General features: G+C 48.4%; 1 protein-coding gene and 1 non-coding gene across 4 annotated transcripts in view; both read right to left on the reverse strand.

The window, feature by feature from the left end:
- KDM4A (lysine demethylase 4A) overlaps positions 1–21,737 on the reverse strand; it is a 39,085-nt gene extending 17,348 nt beyond the window's left edge. The window contains exons 1-11 of one of the 3 annotated variants that reach the window (XM_037149558.2): positions 21,582–21,737; positions 19,240–19,416; positions 18,383–18,558; positions 15,283–15,397; positions 13,666–13,859; positions 11,561–11,610; positions 10,706–10,809; positions 10,132–10,269; positions 9,250–9,494; positions 7,950–8,149; positions 6,715–7,091 (exon numbers count right to left, since the gene is read on the reverse strand). In XM_037149558.2, coding sequence (XP_037005453.2) covers positions 6,715–7,091; positions 7,950–8,149; positions 9,250–9,494; positions 10,132–10,269; positions 10,706–10,809; positions 11,561–11,610; positions 13,666–13,859; positions 15,283–15,397; positions 18,383–18,558; positions 19,240–19,377 — 1,737 coding nt within the window. In that variant the 5' untranslated portion in view covers positions 19,378–19,416; positions 21,582–21,737. Of the gene's footprint in view, positions 1–6,714; positions 7,092–7,949; positions 8,150–9,249; positions 9,495–10,131; positions 10,270–10,705; positions 10,810–11,560; positions 11,611–13,665; positions 13,860–15,282; positions 15,398–18,382; positions 18,559–19,239; positions 19,417–21,300; positions 21,385–21,581 lie in introns of those variants that run through there. The other 2 variants (XM_037149559.2, XM_037149560.2) reach the window with 2 other exon arrangements.
- On the reverse strand, positions 8,574–8,676 carry LOC119052538 (U6 spliceosomal RNA). The gene has a single exon (XR_005083136.2). It is a non-coding gene; the product is annotated as a U6 spliceosomal RNA (small nuclear RNA).
- Positions 21,738–22,017: the final 280 nt, after the last annotated feature.

The raw sequence follows: 22,017 nt of genomic DNA on the forward strand, positions 1-22,017 counted from the left end.
GCTTGTACACACTTTCAAAGATAAACAGACAGTAGGAGAATTTTGAAGCTCCATTATTTTATTTCTGCATCCCAATAACGTTCTTGCATTCCCCACTTTCAAGAACACCCAGATGACAGGCCTAAACCCAGAAGTGGCAGAGACTAGAGGTGAGGAATGAGGATAAAGGAACCAGAGGTGGTGGTTTCTAGCCTGAGTCACCACGGGAGATTAAGAGAACTCATGTAGATGAAAGGAGAGTAGTAACAAGCCAAGCTGAACATGGTTCACGTAAGCTCCTGTCTGTGGGTCCTTGCTTTGCCCCAGAGGCTTAATAAGAAGTTCAGTACAGGGCATTCAGAGAAGGGGTGAGAGGAAGAGCTACAGGTCTGGGTCTACTCCACATCAGGTTCAGAATTAGAATCACCGGGGTGGATAAGACTATCAGCGGAAGGTAAACTGAGTGGAGACCAAGCCTTTCAGGTCAGGGGGCAGAAGGAAAAGAAAAGATCTAGGAAAGGAGTGAGATCCTGGCTTGAGAAGGAAACGTCCTCCAATCTTTGGACAGGGGCTGCGTGAGTATGGTTTTATAGGCAGAGAGGAAAGAAGCTGGTGAGAGAAATTCAGACCTGTGGTAAACAGAACAGTCCCCCAGGAGGGCCAGGTCTAATCCCTGGGGATGTTAACAGGACAAAGGATTGTTAAAGTCACTAATTAGACGACTGAAAGCAGCGAGATAATCCTGGATTATCCTGGCAGCCCACACCACCATAACAGTGGGAATGGAAGAGTCCATGTCCAAGTGCTGGGAGACCTGGCCAGATGGTGCTGCCTTTGAGGACGGAGGAGGGCGACAGGCCAGGGAGAGTGGGCTGCCTGCAGAAGCGGGAAAAGGCAAGGATGCGGCTTTGCTCCCAGCACCCCAAGGAAGGACCCTGAGGACGCCTTGACTTGAGCAGTGAGGCCCATTTCAGACTTCTGAACGAACAACTAGAAGATTACAAATTTGTGTTGTTTTAAGACTTTAGGTATGTGGTTAAGCAGCAGCAATAGAAAATAAATATGGAGTAGGTTATGACAGATCACTTTAGAGGTCCAAATACTGGAGACAGTAGAGGGGTCAAGACCAAGAACCCAGGAGTGCAGCTTTGGAAAAGGAGGCAGAAGTCTTTATTCACATCCGGGTATTCGAAGTGCCTCCTATACAACCAGCATGCATGCTTGGAGGGGTGGCAGTGCAGAGAGGTGAAAGGTCATCCCTAACCTTGAGGGACTTATGATCCAGCCAAAGGGAGACTTGGTGCATGAATCAAAAGCCCTTCCCACTACAGTCACGCTGCTTCTGACTAAAGCATCAAGTATATTCAAATACTTCAAGTTCTCCCCACATGTTCTCATCCTCTGGCTCAATGCTCCTCCTGCTAAAGGCCATCCACACCATTCCTCAGTATTGCCTCTCCCTGCAACATGCTCCAGTTTCTACATTCCCTCCGCACACAGCAGAAACCCCAGTCCAACCAACTAGCTGTGGGTGCACTCAGGCAAGCAGCAGCCCACTGGGAAAACGGGGGTAGGGAGTGCTGCCCCCCAGGGCTCTTTGTGAGGATGGAGTGAGAGACCGTGGCGGCTGGAGCTCAGGCGCCCCAGTTCTCTGCCTCCTCTAACAGCACCCAGGGTCGAAGGCAATGTTCCTGATGGGGCTTGTTCTGTATGGAGAAGAACCAGTTGTTCTCCCCTTGTTTTGGGAATTCACTTTTTCAAAGCAACTCAAATTAACGAGAACTTCTGCAGCCAACACGATGCTGTGGCTCAGTGTGCAAGTACATGAAAACTCTAAGGCTTTGGTGCTTCAGCAGTCAGTCAACCAAGGCGCTTTTACCAGGACCCTTTACATAAGACAGTGGCACATAAGCTGCATACCAAGAGACCCAAATTACACCTTGGGGGATGGATAAAGTGACGGCAGTGGGGGCAGGGCATGCACAAGGGTGCTCTTAGAAATCCAGCTGTTTAAATATAGATACAATGCTATCAGACCTCTCCAGGGACAGGCAAAGTGCTTCAGCTTCTGCCCCCCTGCTTGACTGTCAGTCCCCTGGTCCACCCTGTCAATTAATCCTGATACCAGCTTTTCACTAAGGCTAAACTTCCATTCCTTCCAGGCTTACAGAAGGCTTGTGGGCCAAACCCTGGGACCAGCTGGTGGCTCAAGGAGCAAGGCTGAATGTGTGGCACAGGTCCTGGCTCCTAGCTTATCGTCCTCACCAACCTATGATAACTGTGCTGAGACCAAGACAGAGAACGATAAAAAAAGAAGCCAAGTATTAGAGGGATTCAAAAGAGAAAAAAAGGGAAACAGGTGGGAAGCAATGAAAGGTTCTAAGAGTGGTGGCTTTAGCAAAGGGCTGGGCTACAGGTAGGTGCCTGAGGGTTCCAGAAGACCCCTGTGAAGACAACTCCCTGCCTTCTCCCATTGAGACACTCTCTGCAGCCACAGAACAATGTGAATGCAGCTAAAGCCACTGAACTACACATTGAAAAATGGTTAAAATGACAGACTGTATGTCTTATCACATAAAAAAACAAAGGAACCCAACCTCAGCCATCCCCTCCTGTCACCTATGCTGGAGCCCAGACTCCTTTGCTGTTGCTCAGACCTCCAGGATCCAGTCCCACCCCGACCCTGCTCCAGGTCCTCCCCTTTAACACCAGGCCAGCTGGGCCACAGCTTCCATCGTCCTCAACCTCTCTCCCCCCCTCGCTCTGGACACACTGCTAGTCACCTCCCCAAGTTAGTCGAACCTCTGGCTGCTCTTCTCCTTCCCCTCCTCCCCTGGGCCCTCCACCTCCACCCACACTGTGAAAATGGTTTCTCATGCTTCACACACGAGCTCTTCCGTGCCCACTGATAACCAGCTGGTGACTCCCAAACCCAACCTCCTAAGCTTCAGATCTGCGTACACAAATCTCCACACAGTCCTACCTCATAAGCAGGTCACGCTCAACATGCCCCAGACTGAACTCACCTCCTGAGCCGTACCAATATACCCCTGCACTTTCTAGTATAACCTCCATCTTCCACTGATGCACACCCACCCACCCACTAACACAAGCCAGAGCCCCAAATCCATCCCTGGATCGCCCTCCCTCACTCAGTCCACAACCAGACGACCCCTCCCCACCCTGACAGCTCGGGTCTCCTGGACCCCGCCTTCAGACTAAGGAGCAGGTTCCAAACTGGTTTCCCTACTGCAAATCTTTTTTCCTCTTTTCCTAAAGCAGAAGTGTTTGGTTATAAAAATAGCATGTTAATCACAAAAGAATATTCAACTTATAAATGTAGAAGTAAAAATCACCCATAATTCCACCTTCGAGAGAACTTCTGCTGTTCCTAATCTTGCCTCCTTCCTCCCTTCACAAAACCTTTACACTGCTTCCAAAATGACCTTCCGAAACACCAGTAAAGAGCTGGAAAAACCCTCCACTGGACAATCTAAAGAATAACTTGCAGGGTTTCTTGAAGTAATCAATTGTAGGGAAAAAAGAGGGGAACACTGCCCTGGATCAAGGTGGACTTTAAGAGACATAATAAAGTGTGAGACTACATTAAACCTTGACTCAAACAAACCCACCATAGAATAAACTTTTAAACTACTGGGAAAATTTGATTGTGGAGTGGGTATCAGATGATGCTCAAGAATTTTTGTAATAATGGCAAAGTGATTAAGAAAATACCCATATTTTTCGGACACACACACTAAAGTAAGGGAAAATTGACATGATATCTCAATTTGCTCTAAAATACTTCAGCAAAAAAAGGGGGGAGCAGGTGAAGCAAATGTGGCAAGACACTGACAACTGGCAGGTCTAGGAAATGAGAATTTGTGGGTTCACTGTGTTATAATCTGTACATATCTTTGTGCATTTAAAAAATGTCTCTTCAATCTCCGAGGCCACGAGGCAGGCAACCTCCCACCACGCCCAACCACAACTGCGCAGTCAGACTGCTTCACAAAGCAGAACCCCAGGGTCTGGGCCCTCAGGATCCCACATTCCTGATCCCACATTCCTGATGTGAACGGAACCATGGCAGACACGCCCCCCCCAACATGCTGACCTCGGCAGGAGCTGCGGCCACCACCACCACGAACACTCCCCTCTCCCACCTGGCAAGCTCCCTCCTCCCTCAGGCCTAGCGAAGATGCTCCCTCCTCTGCAGTCTCCCTGAACCCCGGCCCCAGGGTATAACCCTCCCACCTGTGCCTCGACCTGGATCCCCAAGTACTGGATTATTCGTTCATGTCCGCCTAGTCGTCTAGACTGGAAGCTCCTTGAAGGCACAGTCCTAGCGTAGCGTAAGCGCGCTGTCAGCCATGGCAGGCAGCATGACCAAAGAGGCAGACAGCCAAGACATTTTCAGAGAATCCGAAGTACTGTATTTTGCTGTGTATAATGCTCACTTTTTGGTCCAAAGTTCTAAGGGGAAAATAAGGATGCACATGATACATGGGTACCACTAATTCTGTATCTGTAAAACTGCTTTTAATTATTTTCTTTATGTTTATGCGTTAAAAGTGTAACTTTAGAAAGCAATGATGATATCTCTATGCAAAATAATACCCTGGAATATGGTAACTGGTTTTGTTTCTAAATGTAAAGTAAAAAAAATAATTGAATTAAGAAATTAAAATGAAAGATTTTCTTCCTGAACGTCTGGGCCAAAATCATGAGTGCACATTATACATGGCAAAATACGGTAGTTCAAAGATGCCAGCATACCAAGTGGGGCAGAGGAAGCGATGGTTGGTGTGGAGTGAAGAAGCCTATCACCATCACACAACAGCCAAGAGGTCCATTCAGATATAAAAAAGAGCCCTGGCTGGTGTGGTTCAGTGGACTGAGCACTGGCCTACAAACCAAAAGGTCACCAGTTCAATTCCCAGTCACGGCACTCGCCTGGGGTGTAGGCAAGGTCCCTGGTTGGAGGTACGTGAGATGCAGCTGATCAGTGTTTCTCTACCTCCCTTCCCCTTTCTCTAAAAGCAATTAAAAAAAAGAGAGAGAGAGCCAGGAAGGCACTCAGTGGTTTTGGAGCAGGGTTGAATGAGAGGCCTGCTAGGGAACAAGCTCCTCCTGCAGCCGATTTCCCACGCAGGGTTTCCTGGCTTTTCTCCCCGGCCCTGGGACGTTGGTGAGCTTCACTTAGCTGGGATCTGCCTTCGGCGGGAGTGCGTTCCCGTCTGCGTCCACAACACAGGGAAGATGAGTGGGACACATTCTGTGGCAATGAGGACCTGTGTCCTCCAGGAGTGCCTGGGACTAGGTAGATACCCTGCCTCACCGAGGGCAAGTGAGCAGCAGGGCCATTTGGCCACAGGTTAAAACCAACCTTCTTCAATCATTTTAACTGGTCATTTTAACTGGTAATAAAGTGACGCTCCGAGCTCGTTATGCCTCAGGTTAAGGAAGCAGTAATATATAGTCTAAACAATGCATGTGGAATCTTTAGCATATAGTAAGTCCTTACTTATTGTAAGCTGCTTCTGTGGCAACTGGAGGCAAGAAAGTCAAGACGACACTGCAAGAAGAGGAACAGTGTGACCTGCAGTGCGACAGCGGGGTGAACGAGGGAGCGTGGGGCTTTGTGAGGGAAGAATGGCCCGGGCGTGGCGCCGGGGAGTGTCAGGAATTCCAGTTTCCAAGCTGAAAAGCCCTTTCTGGTGGGAGCTGCCACCCAGAGAAGGAGAGAGCCGCAATCAGGGGCAGTGAGGAGCAGACGTGGCGGCATCAGCTCATGAGTCTGCACCCATGAGGAGGAGGAGGGAGGGAGGGACACCTGGGAAAGGGCAGTCTACAGACACCGAACCCTGAGGTTCAGAGCAGGCAGGAGAAAATTCCATGGATATTAAAGACAAGAGGACGCAGTGAGAATACACAGGGGCTTGTGATGGTATTCCAGATGAATACGCTTTAGAAATGTTCATAGTAACAACTTTCAAAAGGTCAATTTTTCAAAAAAGGTAAGGGGATGAGAAGTAAAGGAGACCTTCTGCAGCGACTTCTACTGTCCACCCACCTCCACCCAAGGCTGCAACTTGACCCACATCCGCTGTGAGGCTGGGGAGGAAGAGCAGATCACTCGGGTAGGTGAGCCCAGCTGCATCCACCAGAGCTGTGCGACAGCCCACTCGGACCCACCAACACCAGCAGAAAACAAAGCTTTTGTGACAGTTTTCAAGGGGGAACCTCAAAAAAACACCTTCACATTTACAACTCTGGGAATTCATCCTGGTCTCCAATAGGATACCCCTTATCACACTGTCATTCTGGGAGACGAAGAATCACACGGGGAGTAGGGGTGGGAGAGAAGTGGCAGTTAAATTCCGATGGGAGTCTACAGGGCAGACATGACTTATAAGGAAAAACCCTTGAATTTCAGAGTAGGAAAAGCCATGTCATCCCCAGGCCTCAAATACAGGGCTGCAACCACTGACACTCCGAACCCTGTGCCTCTAAGGCAGGGAGGGTCACAGGACAACCTGCCACTGTCCCTGAGGCTGCAATGCAATCCTTTGGGACAGTCACAGAAATACGAGAAAAGAACTCATTTCTGGAAGTGGCCAATGCCACCTGGCCTTGTGTTTGACACAACGATGGCAGACCGGAGGTCCACCCAAAAGGCCTCTACCGCCGCCTGGGACACTGCAGCACCCCCACCCCCCAGGAAGCCCGTACCTCCGCCAGCTCGCTGAAACTTCTGGTGGCGCTCCCTTTCTTCCTCCTGCACGGCTCTCCCCCAGCGACCCTGCCGTCCCCTCTGGGACAGCTGTGCACAGCGAAAACTCCCGTCTGCCCTGGGGTCTGGCAGGACAGAGGCTCACTGATTTCTGAATCAGAAGAAACAGAATCCCGGGATGAACTGGAGCCCAGGCTGGAAGATGATTTCTTTTTGGAATCTGAGAAGACAAGGCGCCCCCCTATAGAGGCGGGATTCACAGAAAGATCCAAGGCAGCTGATTCTTGTTCCTCTTCCTCCTCCTCCTCCTCTTCCTCCTCCTCCAGTTTGACATTTTTAAGCTCTTCAAATTTGACTTCCGTGGAGTCGGGGTAATCTGAAAAACAAATATACGTTGGACACAGCTGTCTTTCTCCCGCATGTCTGAACTCCGTGAGAGGCAGAGTGGCAAAGCACAAAGAACGTGGGCAGTGAGTGAGGCCCGTCCTTGACTTCTGGCTGTCACCTACAGGGTCCCTGTGTGATGAGGGGCTAACGGCTTATCCTCTCCGGGACTCCACTTTGGCCGGAGCCCAGGAGGGAGGGACCCCACCCTCAGGGTCCCAGTCTCTCAGCAGGTCAGACGAGTACTGTCACTGCAGAGATTCTCCCAGCCCGACTGGGGACTGACACATGCCTTTCCCCAACCAATCTCCCCTCAACAACCGAGTGGCTGCTCTAGAGAACACTCTGACCACATGCCTAAAACACAAATAAACGGCTTCTCGCGCCTGCGAGTGAGCAAACCTAAGAAGGCCGGCAGCGCCTATGTCACCTCCCCTCTTTCTCTAGTCTCATCTCCTGGCAACACACCTGTCTTCTACCCGTCCGCCCCCACGCTGAAGTCGCAGGAAATCACTACCAGCTCCCCAAAGAACTTGTGTCCTTTCGCGTCTCCATGCCTTTGCCCCTGCTACCCCTCTCAGGATGGCCCTTCTACATCCCCCACTCTGTCTGCCCACAAAATTCCTACTGCTCTTGTAAGAGTGGGTCCACTGTCACTTCGAAGCCTTCAGCGTTCCCTGGCCCCTCACCAGGCGAAGGGCGGGGCCCTGCGTTCCCCACCCACCCTGTGTGCTCCTCACACTCAGACCTGTCTCTCCGCTTCTGCTGGTTTTCACCCTGCACTGAAGACGGCGCTGGACACAGAACAGAACGCTGTTAGGGCTGAGCGGAAAGACGCCAGTCAACTGACCTGGGAAGGCGAGGCCGTCCTCCACCTGCCGCACGGAGCTGTGGGTGGGCCTCACGGGAGCAAGGGCAGCCTGGCACTCCGCCAGGTCGTACTCTCCGGGGCTCAGCTCCTCCTTGGGGAAGAGCTCGCTCTGACTGACCTCCTGTGGTATTTCCAGGCAAACTCGGTGCCTCTTTGTCCCTATTCGGTGCTTGGCTAGGCTGCAAGGAGGACAGGAAGCTTTTTAGGACCCCCATGTACACCCGCTTACACAAATGTATCCACACACAACCCGAAGGGAGTTAGCCAGACAGAGCCTGTCGGGCCTGGTTCACAGTTCTGTGCCACCTCTTATCTGTGGGACCTGAGACAAAGGACTTCGCCTCTGAGCTGTTCCGGCAAATGGAAATAGGGGTAGCACCACCCATTTTCAGACTTGATATGAGGCCCACAGAACCTCAGAAAGCGCCTGGCATAAAGTAGGTACCCCATAAATGTCTCTCCTTTCTTCCCCAAGGGCCCAAGGATAAACAGTCCCTAGGGGACAGATCCCCAGCTCAGACCCTGACAAGGCTGGCCAGCATCTGTACTCATAGCCTTGCTCTTGTGAGTCTCATTCCCGCTACCACACCCTCCTTTTTATTTAAAATTATGAAATGCTTCACGAACACGCATGACATCCTTGTGCAAGGACCATGCTAATTTGTGTGCTGCTCCAATTTTAGTGTATGTGCTACGAAGGGAGCACCACACTCTCCTTTGTTTTTAAAAACTCTCATAGCCCTGGCTGGTGTGGCTCAGTTGGATGGAACATCACCCCACAGGCCGAAAGGTCACTGGTTCCATTCCTGGTCAGGGCACATACCGAGGTTGAGGGTTTGATCCCTGCTGGGGGTGCATATGAGAAGACAACCAATCAATGTTTCTCTTTGTCTCTCCCCCAGACCTTTCTCTCTCTAAAAACAATTTTAAAATATGTCCTTGGGTGAAGATGAAACAAATAAAACAAATTTAAGAAAAACTCTCACATGATGACAAGAAAATGTGACTTTCCTGGCCCCGAGGGAGCCGTGCGCAGAGGTGGGTGACCCCCTCGCTCCAGCAGACCACAGTCTCACCAACGGGTGCTATGGTTCCCGGGTAGCGGCCACCAGAGGCTCTCAACGCCCTCACTCCGAGGGTTCTGGAGCCTTTTACCCAGAAGAAAACCCCTCGGCAGTGACGTATACACCCCACTTGGACACAGCCGCTCAGCCAGTGACGGGAGCTGCCCAGACAACCCCTTCCTCCAACTGCGGGGTCCCCGGGGCTGCGGCATTACCTTCTCTTCAGGTCGCCCTCCTCTCCATCCTCAACCCCTTCCATGTCCTCCGGGCATTCCTCCTCACTCGACGCTCTTGGGGGCAGTTCACTCTCCTTAAGAAACTCGGCAGCTTCTGGTGTGGGCAGAGTATGGTCGATGACCGTGCTGTCCTTCCCAGCTTTCCAGAGTTTGTACCTTTCCGGCTGGAACTTCCTCACGAACACATCCATGGAGATCTTCACCATGTCCTTCCTACAGGAGCACTGCAGCAAATAAGCAGAAGGGCTCCAGGTGAGCACACTGGAACTGCTTCCGCCTGACCCCCAGAGCCATCTCCTCCCTTGTGGTGGAAAGTGTATAGTGTTTGGGTCCACAGGCTGAAGGCGTGCTGTCCTCGCAGAGCCTTCGGACATGGAGGGAAGCAGGGAAATGCATGGTGCTGGGTGAGTCCCCAGGGCACTCACAGGACATGCGGAGAACACTTAGAGAGGAAGCTGTGCATTTACACCTGGGGTGGTCAACCCCTGCCTTCCCCGACACCCACCCAAGCCTGCACCGTACAAACCAGTGCCTGCACCGTACAAACCAGTGTACTCCTGACCACAGGTCCAGCCCTGCGGCTTCCCTGAAGTAAAAGTAAACCCCTAAGATTTCTCAACAGAGAAATCCCAGAGTGGCTAAAGCAAGAAGTATCAGCGCATGTGGGTGTGGTTTCAACACCCATGGACACCTCACTTTATACATTCTGAATCTGAACAAATTTTCAATGCAGAAGAGCTGCTGGGCACCTCTGTACGTTCCTGGCCACTTGGCTTCTGAATTCCAGAAGTTCAAAGAAACGTTCTCCTCACCAGCCAGTGCAGGAGGCATGATGGGACGGAGAGGAGCCAGCAGACTCACCAGCACTGCTTGTTTGCCATACTCAATCCACCGGCGGGTGGCAAAATTGGTGGACTCCGCACAGTTGAAGCCATGGTTGAAGCCCGCATGGTAGCCGTAAGGGAAAGTGATCATGAACTCTCCAGCCTCCTGAGTCACCTGAACAAGAGCAGACGTGAAGCAGCTGCATCAAACCGCAGAAAGAAGCCCACAGAATCTGAGCTCCAGCTCTGCCTCAACTTGGCTAAATAACCAAGGGCAGGTCAAACATCGCTGGGGTCTTGGTGTCTTCTATAAAATGCAAAGCCCTCTTGGTGTCTTCTATAAAATGCAAAGCCCTAACACAGCAGATGCCCTGACTATAGTAACCATTTGCCCAAGGAGCACTGTTTGGGGGGACTTGACTTTCCTTTGGGACCATCAGGAAAGTATGGTGGCCCCACCTTAATCCCCTGAGATCAAAGTGTTGTACAGGTTAGCTTTGGCCCGCACCTGGCAGAGTGATGACCTAGAATAAAGCTCCTCTGTGAAACACAGAGCAGAAAGGGTGCTTTCAGTGCGAGACCAAGGACTCCCATATGTACAATCAGCTCACCTTGTCAAAGGGAATTCCATACTTCTTCAGCATTAAGGGGGAAATCAAGGTCATCTTGTGGCGGAGAAAAGCCTCACAGCTTTGAGCACTTCCTGGGAAAAAGCCTGTTTGATTGAAAAGAGGCCCCAGTTAACACTGCTCCCCGGCAGCTCTGCATCCCCAGTGTCCCTCTCTCTACACCTGGGCACCTCATCTGGGCGGTAACAAGCATAACCACCAATGTGAGCTCTGTGAACCCTCCTGGCTTCAGAACAAGTCTTGCGGGTCTGCAGCGAGCCTCTGTGTTCTCTCAGGCAGGCTGTTACACAGGTAATCAATCCAGTTCAGTCTGGGGAACAGAGATGACCCCAGCAGCCTCTTCTCTTGTAAAGAGCTTTGAAAGTACTTAGCACTGTTCCCCATTCACCTGGAGCCTCGGTCTCTTGTTAGTAACCACCTACCACAGAAGAGACTACCCGAGCTCTCTTGAAATGGGCTCTCTAGAGGACTAAACCTATCAAAAGTTACTTAAAAGAATCAAAGCACAAAATAATTCAATTTTGACTTTAACATCTCAGTTTCTGGCAAAAGAATCGAACCCACTATGACTGGTATACTATCTCTGGTCAAGCCTGTACTTGATAAAACTGAGGCAAAGACAGTGTAAGAACGAATTACTAAATCCCATCTTAGCATAAAGTGGGGAAAGGCTCTGATTTTAGATGCCTGGTTAAGGATAACCCATCTGGCAGTCTTGCTTACTCCCACCTGCAGGCCTGAGTAAAAACACTGGAGAATCTGACCACAGAGAATGGACGCTTTAGAGCAAGGAACGCAGCTTGTCAGGGGGTCTGCCCAGCTAAGGAGACACAGTACCTTTGGCAAGGCGCTCCAACCGCTTCCCGTGCTCCGGCGGAACCGAGTACCTGCAACCACACGAAAGCATTAGATGCTGAGCAGGGGACGGTACGGGAGCTAAGGGGCTCGCTCGCACTCTCAAAACACCTCAAGGTGTGGAGATTTTTCAACGTCCCAACTATAAAAATGAGAAAGGAATCTGGAGAGATGAAATATTAGATAGTTTGAGAGTGGAGAGCCCACACAGAAACGCGAGTGAATTTATTTCTTTTACATTCATCCATTAACAAGACATGTGCTGAACATGTACCATGAGCTCAGGTACACACTCAACGCTGCCCTCCTTCATAATGTCATTAATTGAATGAAATGGAAGGACAGTATTCGAGTGCTCCTTGGCAGAGCCTGACAGGCCTCACTGGGAGGGGACAAGGGAAGAACGAAAAACAAGGGTGAAGTGCATTAGACACTCGGAGACCTGGCCCGTCTGCCACCGAACCTGGCTTCCTTTCCTCTCCAGCTGCACTAATCACGCAGTAATTATTCCTTCGCCCACATTACCTCGACATCAGACATTGCTCTTCATAAAAAGACCGAAAAAACCATGTAAGACTTTTTAGAACTTTCGCAAAACTGATAAACTTTACATGGCAAAGCTCACAGGAAGTCTGTTTTCACCTTCATAATCAAGTCTGAAGTTTATTCCACAACAGAAACTTCCCATCCCAAACAGCTTCCTTATGTGACAAAACAGACAAGGCGCTGAGGGAACATCGGTCACCTAAAGGACTCTGGTCGGCCTTACACAGAAAGCTCTGGAGGCCCCACTCAGACGACCTGAGGAGTGAACAATGTCAAAACCTCAGACGCGGTCCTCTACACGAGGACAAATCCAGTGCCACAGAACTTTGGAATAAATCTGATGAAGACACAGAAGCAACATCTACAGATTCTAAAAGTCAGGCCAACTAAGGAAGGTCATGAAACAGTAGTTAGAGGGTGATCACAGGCTCAAAACATTTTTGCCCCGAGATTGGAAACTGGAAAGTGCTTGAAAGAGCAAAGGAAAACCCTGGGAAGGGATGTGGCTCGAGATGCTGGAAAAGGAAATGAAGATGCACACAGCTTCCATGGCACCCCTGACCTGGCCTCCTCACTCACTCACATCCTTGTGCACGACCCCAGACAACGGCGAACTTCCTCTAGATCACGGATGACAACGTGCTCTCAGTTTGGAACCCTTGCGTGCATTTCCCAGCCATTTAGACACACTTCCCTCAGCTTTCCCTCTCCTGAACCCACCACCACCCCACTCAGAACCTTTTCCGTATTTGTGTGGTCTCAGCGTAACTGTCACCTCTTCAAGCACCGTGCTCTCTAATCCCTGCCCCTCGTGTCCCCTTTCCCCGTGGACCTGCAGCACCCACCATCTTCCACCAGAGCTCTCCTCACACCATTATTTTCTCACACTTTGCACCTCCCGTCTGTGTGAGGCTAGGTCGGTCCCTCATCCGTCTTATTAACTGCTGTTGAGCAAAGCACCCTCACTGAATGCTGAGACTGAGCGATGGGTCAGCACGGGGGAGAAGGGAGGACAAATCTTTGTCTCCCCAACCAGACTGAAAACATCCTGGAGGGCAGGAAGCATGTGCCGAGTAACCTTGCACCCCCTCTTGTGTTAAGCACACACTGCTGCTCACCAAATATTTTTTCCATGAGGACATGGAGGCTTTCTATCAGCTGAAGGAGTGACTCCAGTCTTGGAAGTCTGCCTCTAAGAATGCCTCAGGCCTGCTCAGAAAAAGAAATTAGAAAGCAGTAGGATAGCCTGGAATAGCCCCTGTGGCTCAGTCACTCAGCCAACCTAATGCTTCCATATGCCGGTATTAAGTGCCCTGCCTTCTAAAGCCAGCTACACAAAAGGCAGTCTGAGCATTGGAACCCCAGCAGCACTGCCATCACTTCCAAGTCTGTTTACAGTGTGAGACGCCAATCCTGCCCCAGGCCTACAGAACCAGAGTCCGCATGTTAACAAGATCTGGAGGCGTTTCCTAGGCACATGAGAACGGAGAAGCCATGCTCCATCCTGAGAAGCGCCCATGCCAACTGCAGGCCCACTTTACCAGGACTTTGGTTCTCCGAAGTGCAGGTAGTTGATGCTGTACAGGTCCATGTCCTCAGTGTGCCAGGCAAAGGATGTCTTCCACATGCCAAAGTACAGGTACGGGGTGTTCACACCTTCGATGGTGATCCCACTCTCCTTTTCCACCAAGTCCAGGATTGTTTTCAGCCGGCCAATGTTCCACTCGTCAACATGCTGCAAAGAGAATGACAGTCCAGGGCAAGTCATGATGACATAAAGTCAAGTTCAGACATAAACGGGGGCTCCGAACTGATGAATCATGGAACCAGTCAGGGCTGAGCTAACCAAGATATGGAATGACAGTAGAACAGCATGGACGTAGAGACCACAGGCACCTCTCACCCCTTTCACGGCCACCATGGGAAACGGCGCCAGTGCCATCACACGTCCAACGGACAAACACCACTTGGTGAGCACAGTGGACCAGAGACGAACAGAGAAGTGACAGCCACCCGTTCTAAACTCCAGGAAGTTTGGACTAAAGCTCAAGAAAATTATATCAACATAGGAAAAAAAACCTCTTAAACCATAAAAAATACAAAACATGGGCCCTGAACAGTGTGACTCAGTTGGCTGGGGTCATCCCACAAAGCCAGAGTTCAGGGGTTTGATTCCCAGTCAGGGCACATGCCTGGGCTGCAGGTTCAGCCCACAATTGGCGCATACAGAGGCAACCGACTGATGTTTCTTCTCTCTCCCTTTCTCCCTCCCTTTCCCTCTATCTAAAAATAAAAAAAAATAAAACCTTTAAAAAACAATGCAAATGAACTATACCAATTTGTGACTTTCCTAGCCCTCATTTCCACGGAGCAGTGTTTTTGGTAAAAAGTCTACAGTGTCACCCAAGTCCTTCTCCTGAGCTGCGATGGGCAGCCAGGAGCCCGCCTCCCGCGGTGCATTGTGGATCGCCCCGCTCTGCTTGTGCCTCCCCATCCCAGGCTGGTACAGTCATTTATGTCTCTATGCTTCACTTCTCACCACCCAAAAACTGTCATCAACTAACCTGTAATCCACTTTTTAAACTCCTGCCTTCCAATAACTTACAAAAGCATTAAAATTAATCTGAGTGATAATCCCTGAAACGCCCAAAAGATTTTTTAACCACCCCAAAAAACAGTCCAAACATTCCTTCCTTTTATATCCCAAGCTGGTGCAATTTGTTAAAACAGCTTTTGCTGCAGAGTCTTGTTTCCAGGTTCTGAAAATCTAAATAAGTTTCTCTTCTTAAATATATACCCATCTTTCATTAGATTAGTCAGTGATTTTTTTTCCTGCAGAAACCACGCCGCCTTTTCCCCAACAATTCATTTACTGTGATCCCACCCTCTCAAGAACTCATCAGCTACCACCCACAGACCATTCTAACAGTCCTGGCGAAGAACACCACATTATCCGATTCACATGTAGAGTAGAAGTTACATTCACTCACATGCAAGAAATACCCCCAATTAGTGAGCACAGCACATCGGCTGGTGGCAGACCATTCCTTTGTTCATCTGCCCATTCGGCAAGCAGCTTTGGGGGCCTACTAAGCACCGGGCAGATGAAATGGCCTCACATTACAAAAATGCCACAGAGAGTTGCCAGTGAGTCTCACCTTTTCATAGAGAGTGCCATTCACATCTGCACCATAGATTGGAGGATTGAAAGTAAGATTTTTCCAGTATTTTCGTTCAAGCTCTTCAAATTCACTGTAGCGTGGGGTACAGTATCTTTCAAAAGTAAAAAAGAGTGTTAATCACTTAAAAGGGCCTAAATTCATTATGCATTATGAATAGCACAAGACACAATTTCATTCCAGAAACAAGATACTTCAAATAAACCTGTTATAACCTTGGCCTTCAAGGCTCCAGGACACAGTAACTCCCTCAACATCCCTTCCATGAGCTCTTGGCCAAAGAAAGGTAACATACATGAAGTTGTAAGCCCATCTTCCTTAAGAAGCATGATACCTTCAAATGTCTTAAGAGAATCTACTAAAGTTATACCCCACTAAGATCAGGAGTGGACTGGCCACCCACCAAGAAAAAAACTTACAGACTTGTAAGATACAAGAACCACAAATCCCTACAACTGACCCTTGAACAACACAGGTTTGAACTGTGCAAGTTCAGATTATTTTTCTGTAAATGTATTTTCCTTATGATTTTCTTAATAACATTTTCTTTTCTCTAGCTTAGTATATTTTAAAAACACTGTATATGATACATATACAAAATGTGTTAACAGACTGTTTATGTTATCAGTAAGGCTTCAGTCAACAATAGGCTGTTAGTGAAGTTCTGGAGGTATCAAAAGTCATACGTAGCTCTGGCTGGTATAGCTCAGTGGATTGAATGCTGGCCTGCAAACCAAAGGGCTGTTGGTTTGATTCCCAGTCAGGGCACATGCCTAGGTTGCAGGCCAAGTCCCCCAGTAGGAGGCATGTAAGAAGCAACTACACACTGATGTTTTTCTCCCTCTTTTTCGCTCTCCCCTCCCCTCTAAAAGTAAAATAAATCTTTTTAAAAAGTTAAATGTAGATTTTGACTTTACAGGGTGGGGGTGGGGAGTCAGTGCCCCACCCCTATATTGTTCGAGGGTTAACTGTCTATCCAGACAACCAAAACCCAACAGCCTGTGAAGAGCTGAGACCCAGGCACCTCCCTGCACTCATGCAGAGGAAGTGTCTATGAGGGCAATTTGTACTGTCACCGCTATATTCCAGCACCCAGAGCAGTGGCTAACATTCAACAAACAGCCATGCTTAAAAACAAAAACAGTTTAAACCCCCTTAAAAATTATTACACAGCAATTTTAAAAAGAGTAATACATAAATCCAATAGGTATTTGAGCCCTGCCTAGTAGGGCTCAGTGGACTGAGCACCGGCCTGCTAACGAAAAGGTTTCTGGTTCAATTCCCAGCCAGGGCACATGCCTGGGTTGCTGGCCAGGTTCCCAATTGGGAGTGTGTGAGAGGCAACCAATTGATGCTTCTCTCACACACTGGTGTTTCTCTCCCTCTCTTTCCCTCTCTCTAAAAGAAAATCTTTTAAAAATTTTTAAATAAACCTAAGAGATATTTGAAAATGCACCCTCTATAACTCAAATGGCAAAAAAAATATCATAAGCAGTTAGAGTGGAAGCAAAGATCAAAATTAAATTGTATGGAGATAATGGGATGAGTGAGGGGAAAAAAATCTCACTTTAATATTTTAATGTCAACCTGATGAATAATAAAGAACTTTAGAACTCTAAAGTTCTTTTTGAAATATAAATAACTCTTCCACCTCCCACTGATCTGCTTTACAAATTTAGATTCTTTACCTATTGTGTTTTGCTGACCATGCAGATAGAAATCAAGGATAAGACTTTGTTGTAGTTCAGATGAAAAGATACAGGACTGGTTAATTTAAAAAGAGAAGAAGTACTGTGAAAGAAGGCCTACCATATGTTGACAAGACAGGCACTGGAGGCTGAGGCCCCCGGTGGAAGCCCATGTGAAACAGGAAACAGGTGTGCCGGGGGTGCCACGGTCCCCCGCACCCCGCTGCCCCCACCCCACTCGAGATCAGACACAAAGGATGACACACAGCCTTTCACCCGCAGAGCATGTCACACTTCTTCAACGTGCCTGCACATAAATTATCTCATTAGACAGCAGGCTGGCCAGCAATATAGATGTTTTAAGTGTTAAGCTGTCAATAAAACCGGAAGACCACATTTAGAAGTGTGATAAGCCAGAGGAAAAGGCAAAGCACAGAATAGAAACAGCGAGATCTGATGTGTGTGTGAGTGAGAGAGAGAGAGAGAGAGAGAGAGAGAGAGAGATAAGGTGCATGAAGTCAGGCCCCAAAAGTGTGAAGACTGGCAAGTTACAGATCTAGCTCGGGGCTCATTCACAGGGAAGGCACATGTCTGTCTGGCTGAAATGAGACATGTGAAGATCAAAAAGGCTCAGGAGAAAAAGCAAGGGAAGAGGGAGGAATCCCTTGTGGAAACTCAAAATTAAAGAGTAGCACAGGAAGGGAGACAATCCAAAGAAAAATATTGAGAAGGGGCAGTGAGAGGTGACAAGAGAGAGACAAAATTCATTCGCTGTACACCTGAGGTCAAATGAGAGCTAAATGTTACAAACAGCAGGGAAAAACATGAAAAACATCAAAAACATCAGGCCTAAACAAAGATATTTCTCACAGAGACAAGAACGTACAGAAGATGAAGAGTGGAGTCAGAGAAAAACAGCAACCAGTATGTTTATTCACCCTGTGGTAATGTCAGAATGGAGAGGAGATAGCAGCTTTATGGGTTCTGAGGATTCTAGGCAATTCTAAGCATGATTAAAGACAGAAGGTGGCAGAGGAAGGGATTAAACCACTGAGGCCACTTTCAGATAACCAGGTGGTATCAATACATCTGGCAAAAGTTCTCTCAAACCAACTCCAACTTTCCCCTTTGGAAATCTGCAATTTACCAAAGTCAGAAAATTACTTTTTGATGAAGAAACAATGGGATTACTTCTTGTGAGAATATGGACAAAACTGACACAGTACTGAGAAGAGTAAACGCTTCCAAAATATTGGTCAGAAAGGGAGACAGAAGCTAGAGCTGAGGAAACTGGCCTTCAGTGGGACAGCCAGAGTCCTGAAGACAGTGATGACAATAAGCTGGGAACTAGTTGTTAGGACAGAGAAAGACAGAAACGTGTTCTCACTCACTTATCACTATTGGCTATCTTGCGGAACTCTCGAACAGTCATGGCTTTCTTCTGTATGTTGTACTGAGTGAACAGGCCAGACTGCCCAGTCACCAGCTGCTGGATAGGAGCGGGAATGACCAGATCGTCGATGTCATCATAGGACGCTCGAGGCTTCCACTCCTTTGGAGGAACAACCTGTAGGGAACACAGCAAAGTGACAGCTCAGGAACTTGGTGAGCTGGTCAGCATGCAGGAGGTGTGGAATAACATTCCTATGTAACAGTCACTTTTACTGAAAGTTACTTTGATTTAACCATGCTCATTCAGACACAGGAAGTCACAGGTTACATTAACCCTAATTTGGTCCCGCCACCAGCTGGCTGCCTAGTTGCCATGATGCCTTAAGGAAAGCCACACTTGTTTCTCAGCTTCTGTATCATATTTTACCAAGAGGGGAGGCTGAAGGACTGATTCTCTCTCAGACTAACAGAAAAGTCCGAGTGGGAAGCCAAATTACTATCAGAATGCTGGCTGAGTGAAATGAGAACAAGAGAAGGTGAATGGCAAAACCACTCAATGAGAGATTAAAAAAACACTCAAGCACCATCTTCCTTAGGAGGATGGAAGCACCACAGTAGCTACCCTGAGACCCTGGCTCTTTATCTCCCCTTTAAAGATGCCAAGCTGCTCTCCCCTTACCTAAAAGAGAGATGCTTCAGATGTTAATGAAAGGAATTAACTTGCAAATAGGACAGCACACACTCAGCTCTTCACCCTGCCTGGCTTTCAGTAAACCTCAGTTCTTCCAACATTCATTTAGGAAGTCTTCCTGCTGTCCTGTCACTAAAGCCATTACTGAACAAACCCACAACGCACCTTAGCCAGCCCAGCCCGGTGAGCTCCTTGGGATTCAATATAGGCAATGTATCGACTGAAGTTCCGGAACTCCTCCATAGTCGGATAAAAGGTCATTATCCGGGCACTGGGATTCAGGGTTTCGGATTCAGAAGCCATCTTCCCTCCTTTCTGAGGTCACTTTTGTCAGACAGGAATCTGAAGAAATGCACAAGAGCATAAAATTATAAACAATGTAATTAAAATTAAATGCTGGGAATGTCAGTGCTGAAAACAGTAAAAGATGATGTAGAAATTCTTAAGAAGCATTAACACCTCACACCTAGAATCTGCTTCTAGGTAAGTTACTTAAATGAACTAGAAATACAGACAGGAAAAGGCTCTGCTTAGAAGAACATAATGTATCAAAACTGTATGTACTCAAATATCATTTAAATGGAGACAATGTTTCGGCTTAAAAAAAGGGGAAGAAATCAGGATATCTAACAATACAGCTGCACTGCCCATATTTTACACTCATCTTTTCAAGTTGCTCCCTTATTCACACCTCGCTAATTGCTTCTCAGAGTATTAAACATAATACACTATAATCAGATTTAAAAAGCAACTTAGGAGCTCCCTTCTCAGAAACAGCTTTAAAACAGGATCCTAGATTCCTAAGAAAAGTTACTTAGCTAGATTACAAAGTTTAACAGTTAAAAAAACCTTTGATATTATAGTAGCCCGAGCTATGCATATCTATGCATATCTAAACCAAAATGCAGTTTCAACAGTATTTAATGAAGTCAAGCTAGAGACTGGGTTAAATGCACTGTACCCAGAACTCAAAGGACAAAATTTAAACAGGCAATAAACTGGCAACACAGGGCAAACTTCATAACTGACTGGAAAGGGGGAAAGACTGTTTTTAGATGAGGACTCCAGCTAAGTGGGTACATTCCCATTATCAGGTACTACAAAGGACTATTACGATTTAAGAACCAAGCAGACCAGCTCAAAAGAACCAGTGAAGAAGCAAAAGGAAACTCTAAACTCCCCCAAACTGGGCCCCAAAGCCATGGCAGTTCAGTTGCAGGAGGTCCCTTGAGAGCAGAGAACTCAGAAGGAAGGAAACTGCCTCCAACCTACCAGCAATCTAGTAGACAGCACAGAGAACTGTATGAGGTATGAGAGAAGACAGGGTCCCCTACTGACGCCTCTCAGACTGCCATCTCACCCAACATAAAATGTGCCCTGGCCCAGTGCTCTTCATGCACCTCGCCAAACCATTTCACGGCAAAATAGTATTATCCGTTTTACATACCAGGAAATATGCCCACAGTCCCGTAAGGCACTCCTGGTGCTCCTCCTATTACTCTTATGCTGCCCACATAATAAACCCCACCTAGACTAAGCCCTTTAAAAGGGCAGATCAAGTGTGGAGGACCCTGAAGTATATATTCAATTTTGAAGACCCTATTTTTAAAAAAGAATACAAAATACCTTACTTGTGCAAATTTTATCAAAAGATACAATCACGTGAAAACAATGTTAAAGCCCATTGCCTCCAGCCTTACTCATCTTTGTATGCCTAGAACCTAGAACAATGCACGGCACAGAGTAGGCACTCAGTAACTGTTGAATAACTGCTTTCCTTGCCCTCATCTCTGATGCTCATTCCCTTTCTTCAACCCTTGAATTCCCTTCCCCCAATCTACTCCCTGGGGACAGCTCGGGTTCCCTGACACCTTTCTCCCACCCAGCAACAAAGCCTAGTGGTTTGAGAGCACCGCCTCCGGAGTGAAAGCAACTCTAAATGCAGATCAGGTCTATGCCATTTATTAGCTGTGTGACCTTGGCTGTGTGAGTTTCCAGAGCCTCAGTTTTTCCACCTGTAAGATGGGGATCCCAACCTCTTTGCTGGCAGGGTTGCTCTGATTAACTCAGATGATGCAAGCAAAATGCAAGCACTAGGCCCTGTACTTAACCACTCTATAAAGGTAGCTATCACTAACAATCACTTCAAACTCCCGCGCCCTATCCTCTCAGCCGCTCCCGCCGGTATAGCTCCCAAGGTAGCCCCCAGCTTCCAAGTCTCAGTACCTCACCGTGTAAAGGGCCAGCCCCTCCCGGCCCCGCCGCCTGGGAGAGAGGAACCCGGCCGCAGGAAGAAAATACGGCCCAGTGGACCCGCCCCCCTTCCCGACGACCATTGGCCAGATGAAATTGGAAAGGACCAATCTCAGGATGCACTTTAGAAGCTCCTGCTTCCACTGGCTGAGAACCGTGCCCATCTCTCACCCCTTCCCCTCCCCCACCGGATCTCACGGTCAAGGCCAAAGGAACCATAAATCTAAAAGATTACAAAACCCTGCGGCTCTCACCTAAAGCCCACCAGCCCGGCCGGGCTAAGGCCCAACTTCTGCTGTCGCCACCAGCCGATCTCACCGCTTTTCCTTCACGCAAATGACGAAGCTCCGCCTCCTCTAAAGTCAGTCTCGGCGCAGCCGCACAGTGTCTCACAGAGTCAACCAATCCGAGGCCCACTATAAGCAACCCTCAAAAAACCAATGAGCACGCGCTGCAGACGCTCCAAAGTCCGGACTTCTGAAATCTACTCAGCCTATGAGAGCTGGCTCGGGCTGTTGCCAGGAGGAAACACTGTACCACTCGGGACCGCGGCCACTGAGCATCTCCTCTAAATGTGTAGGTGGCCTATCACAAGCAGGCTTCTGGCCGCCCGTAGCTAATCAGATTAGAAAGAGGCGAGTGCCTAGAAATGGGATGGTGGGATAGGGAAAATGAGATTACTGTCGGATT

This window comes from Artibeus jamaicensis, unplaced genomic scaffold (genome assembly GCF_021234435.1).
Source record: "Artibeus jamaicensis isolate MK-2021 breed Jamaican fruit bat unplaced genomic scaffold, CSHL_Jam_final scaffold_847, whole genome shotgun sequence".
NCBI lineage: Eukaryota > Metazoa > Chordata > Mammalia > Chiroptera > Phyllostomidae > Artibeus > Artibeus jamaicensis.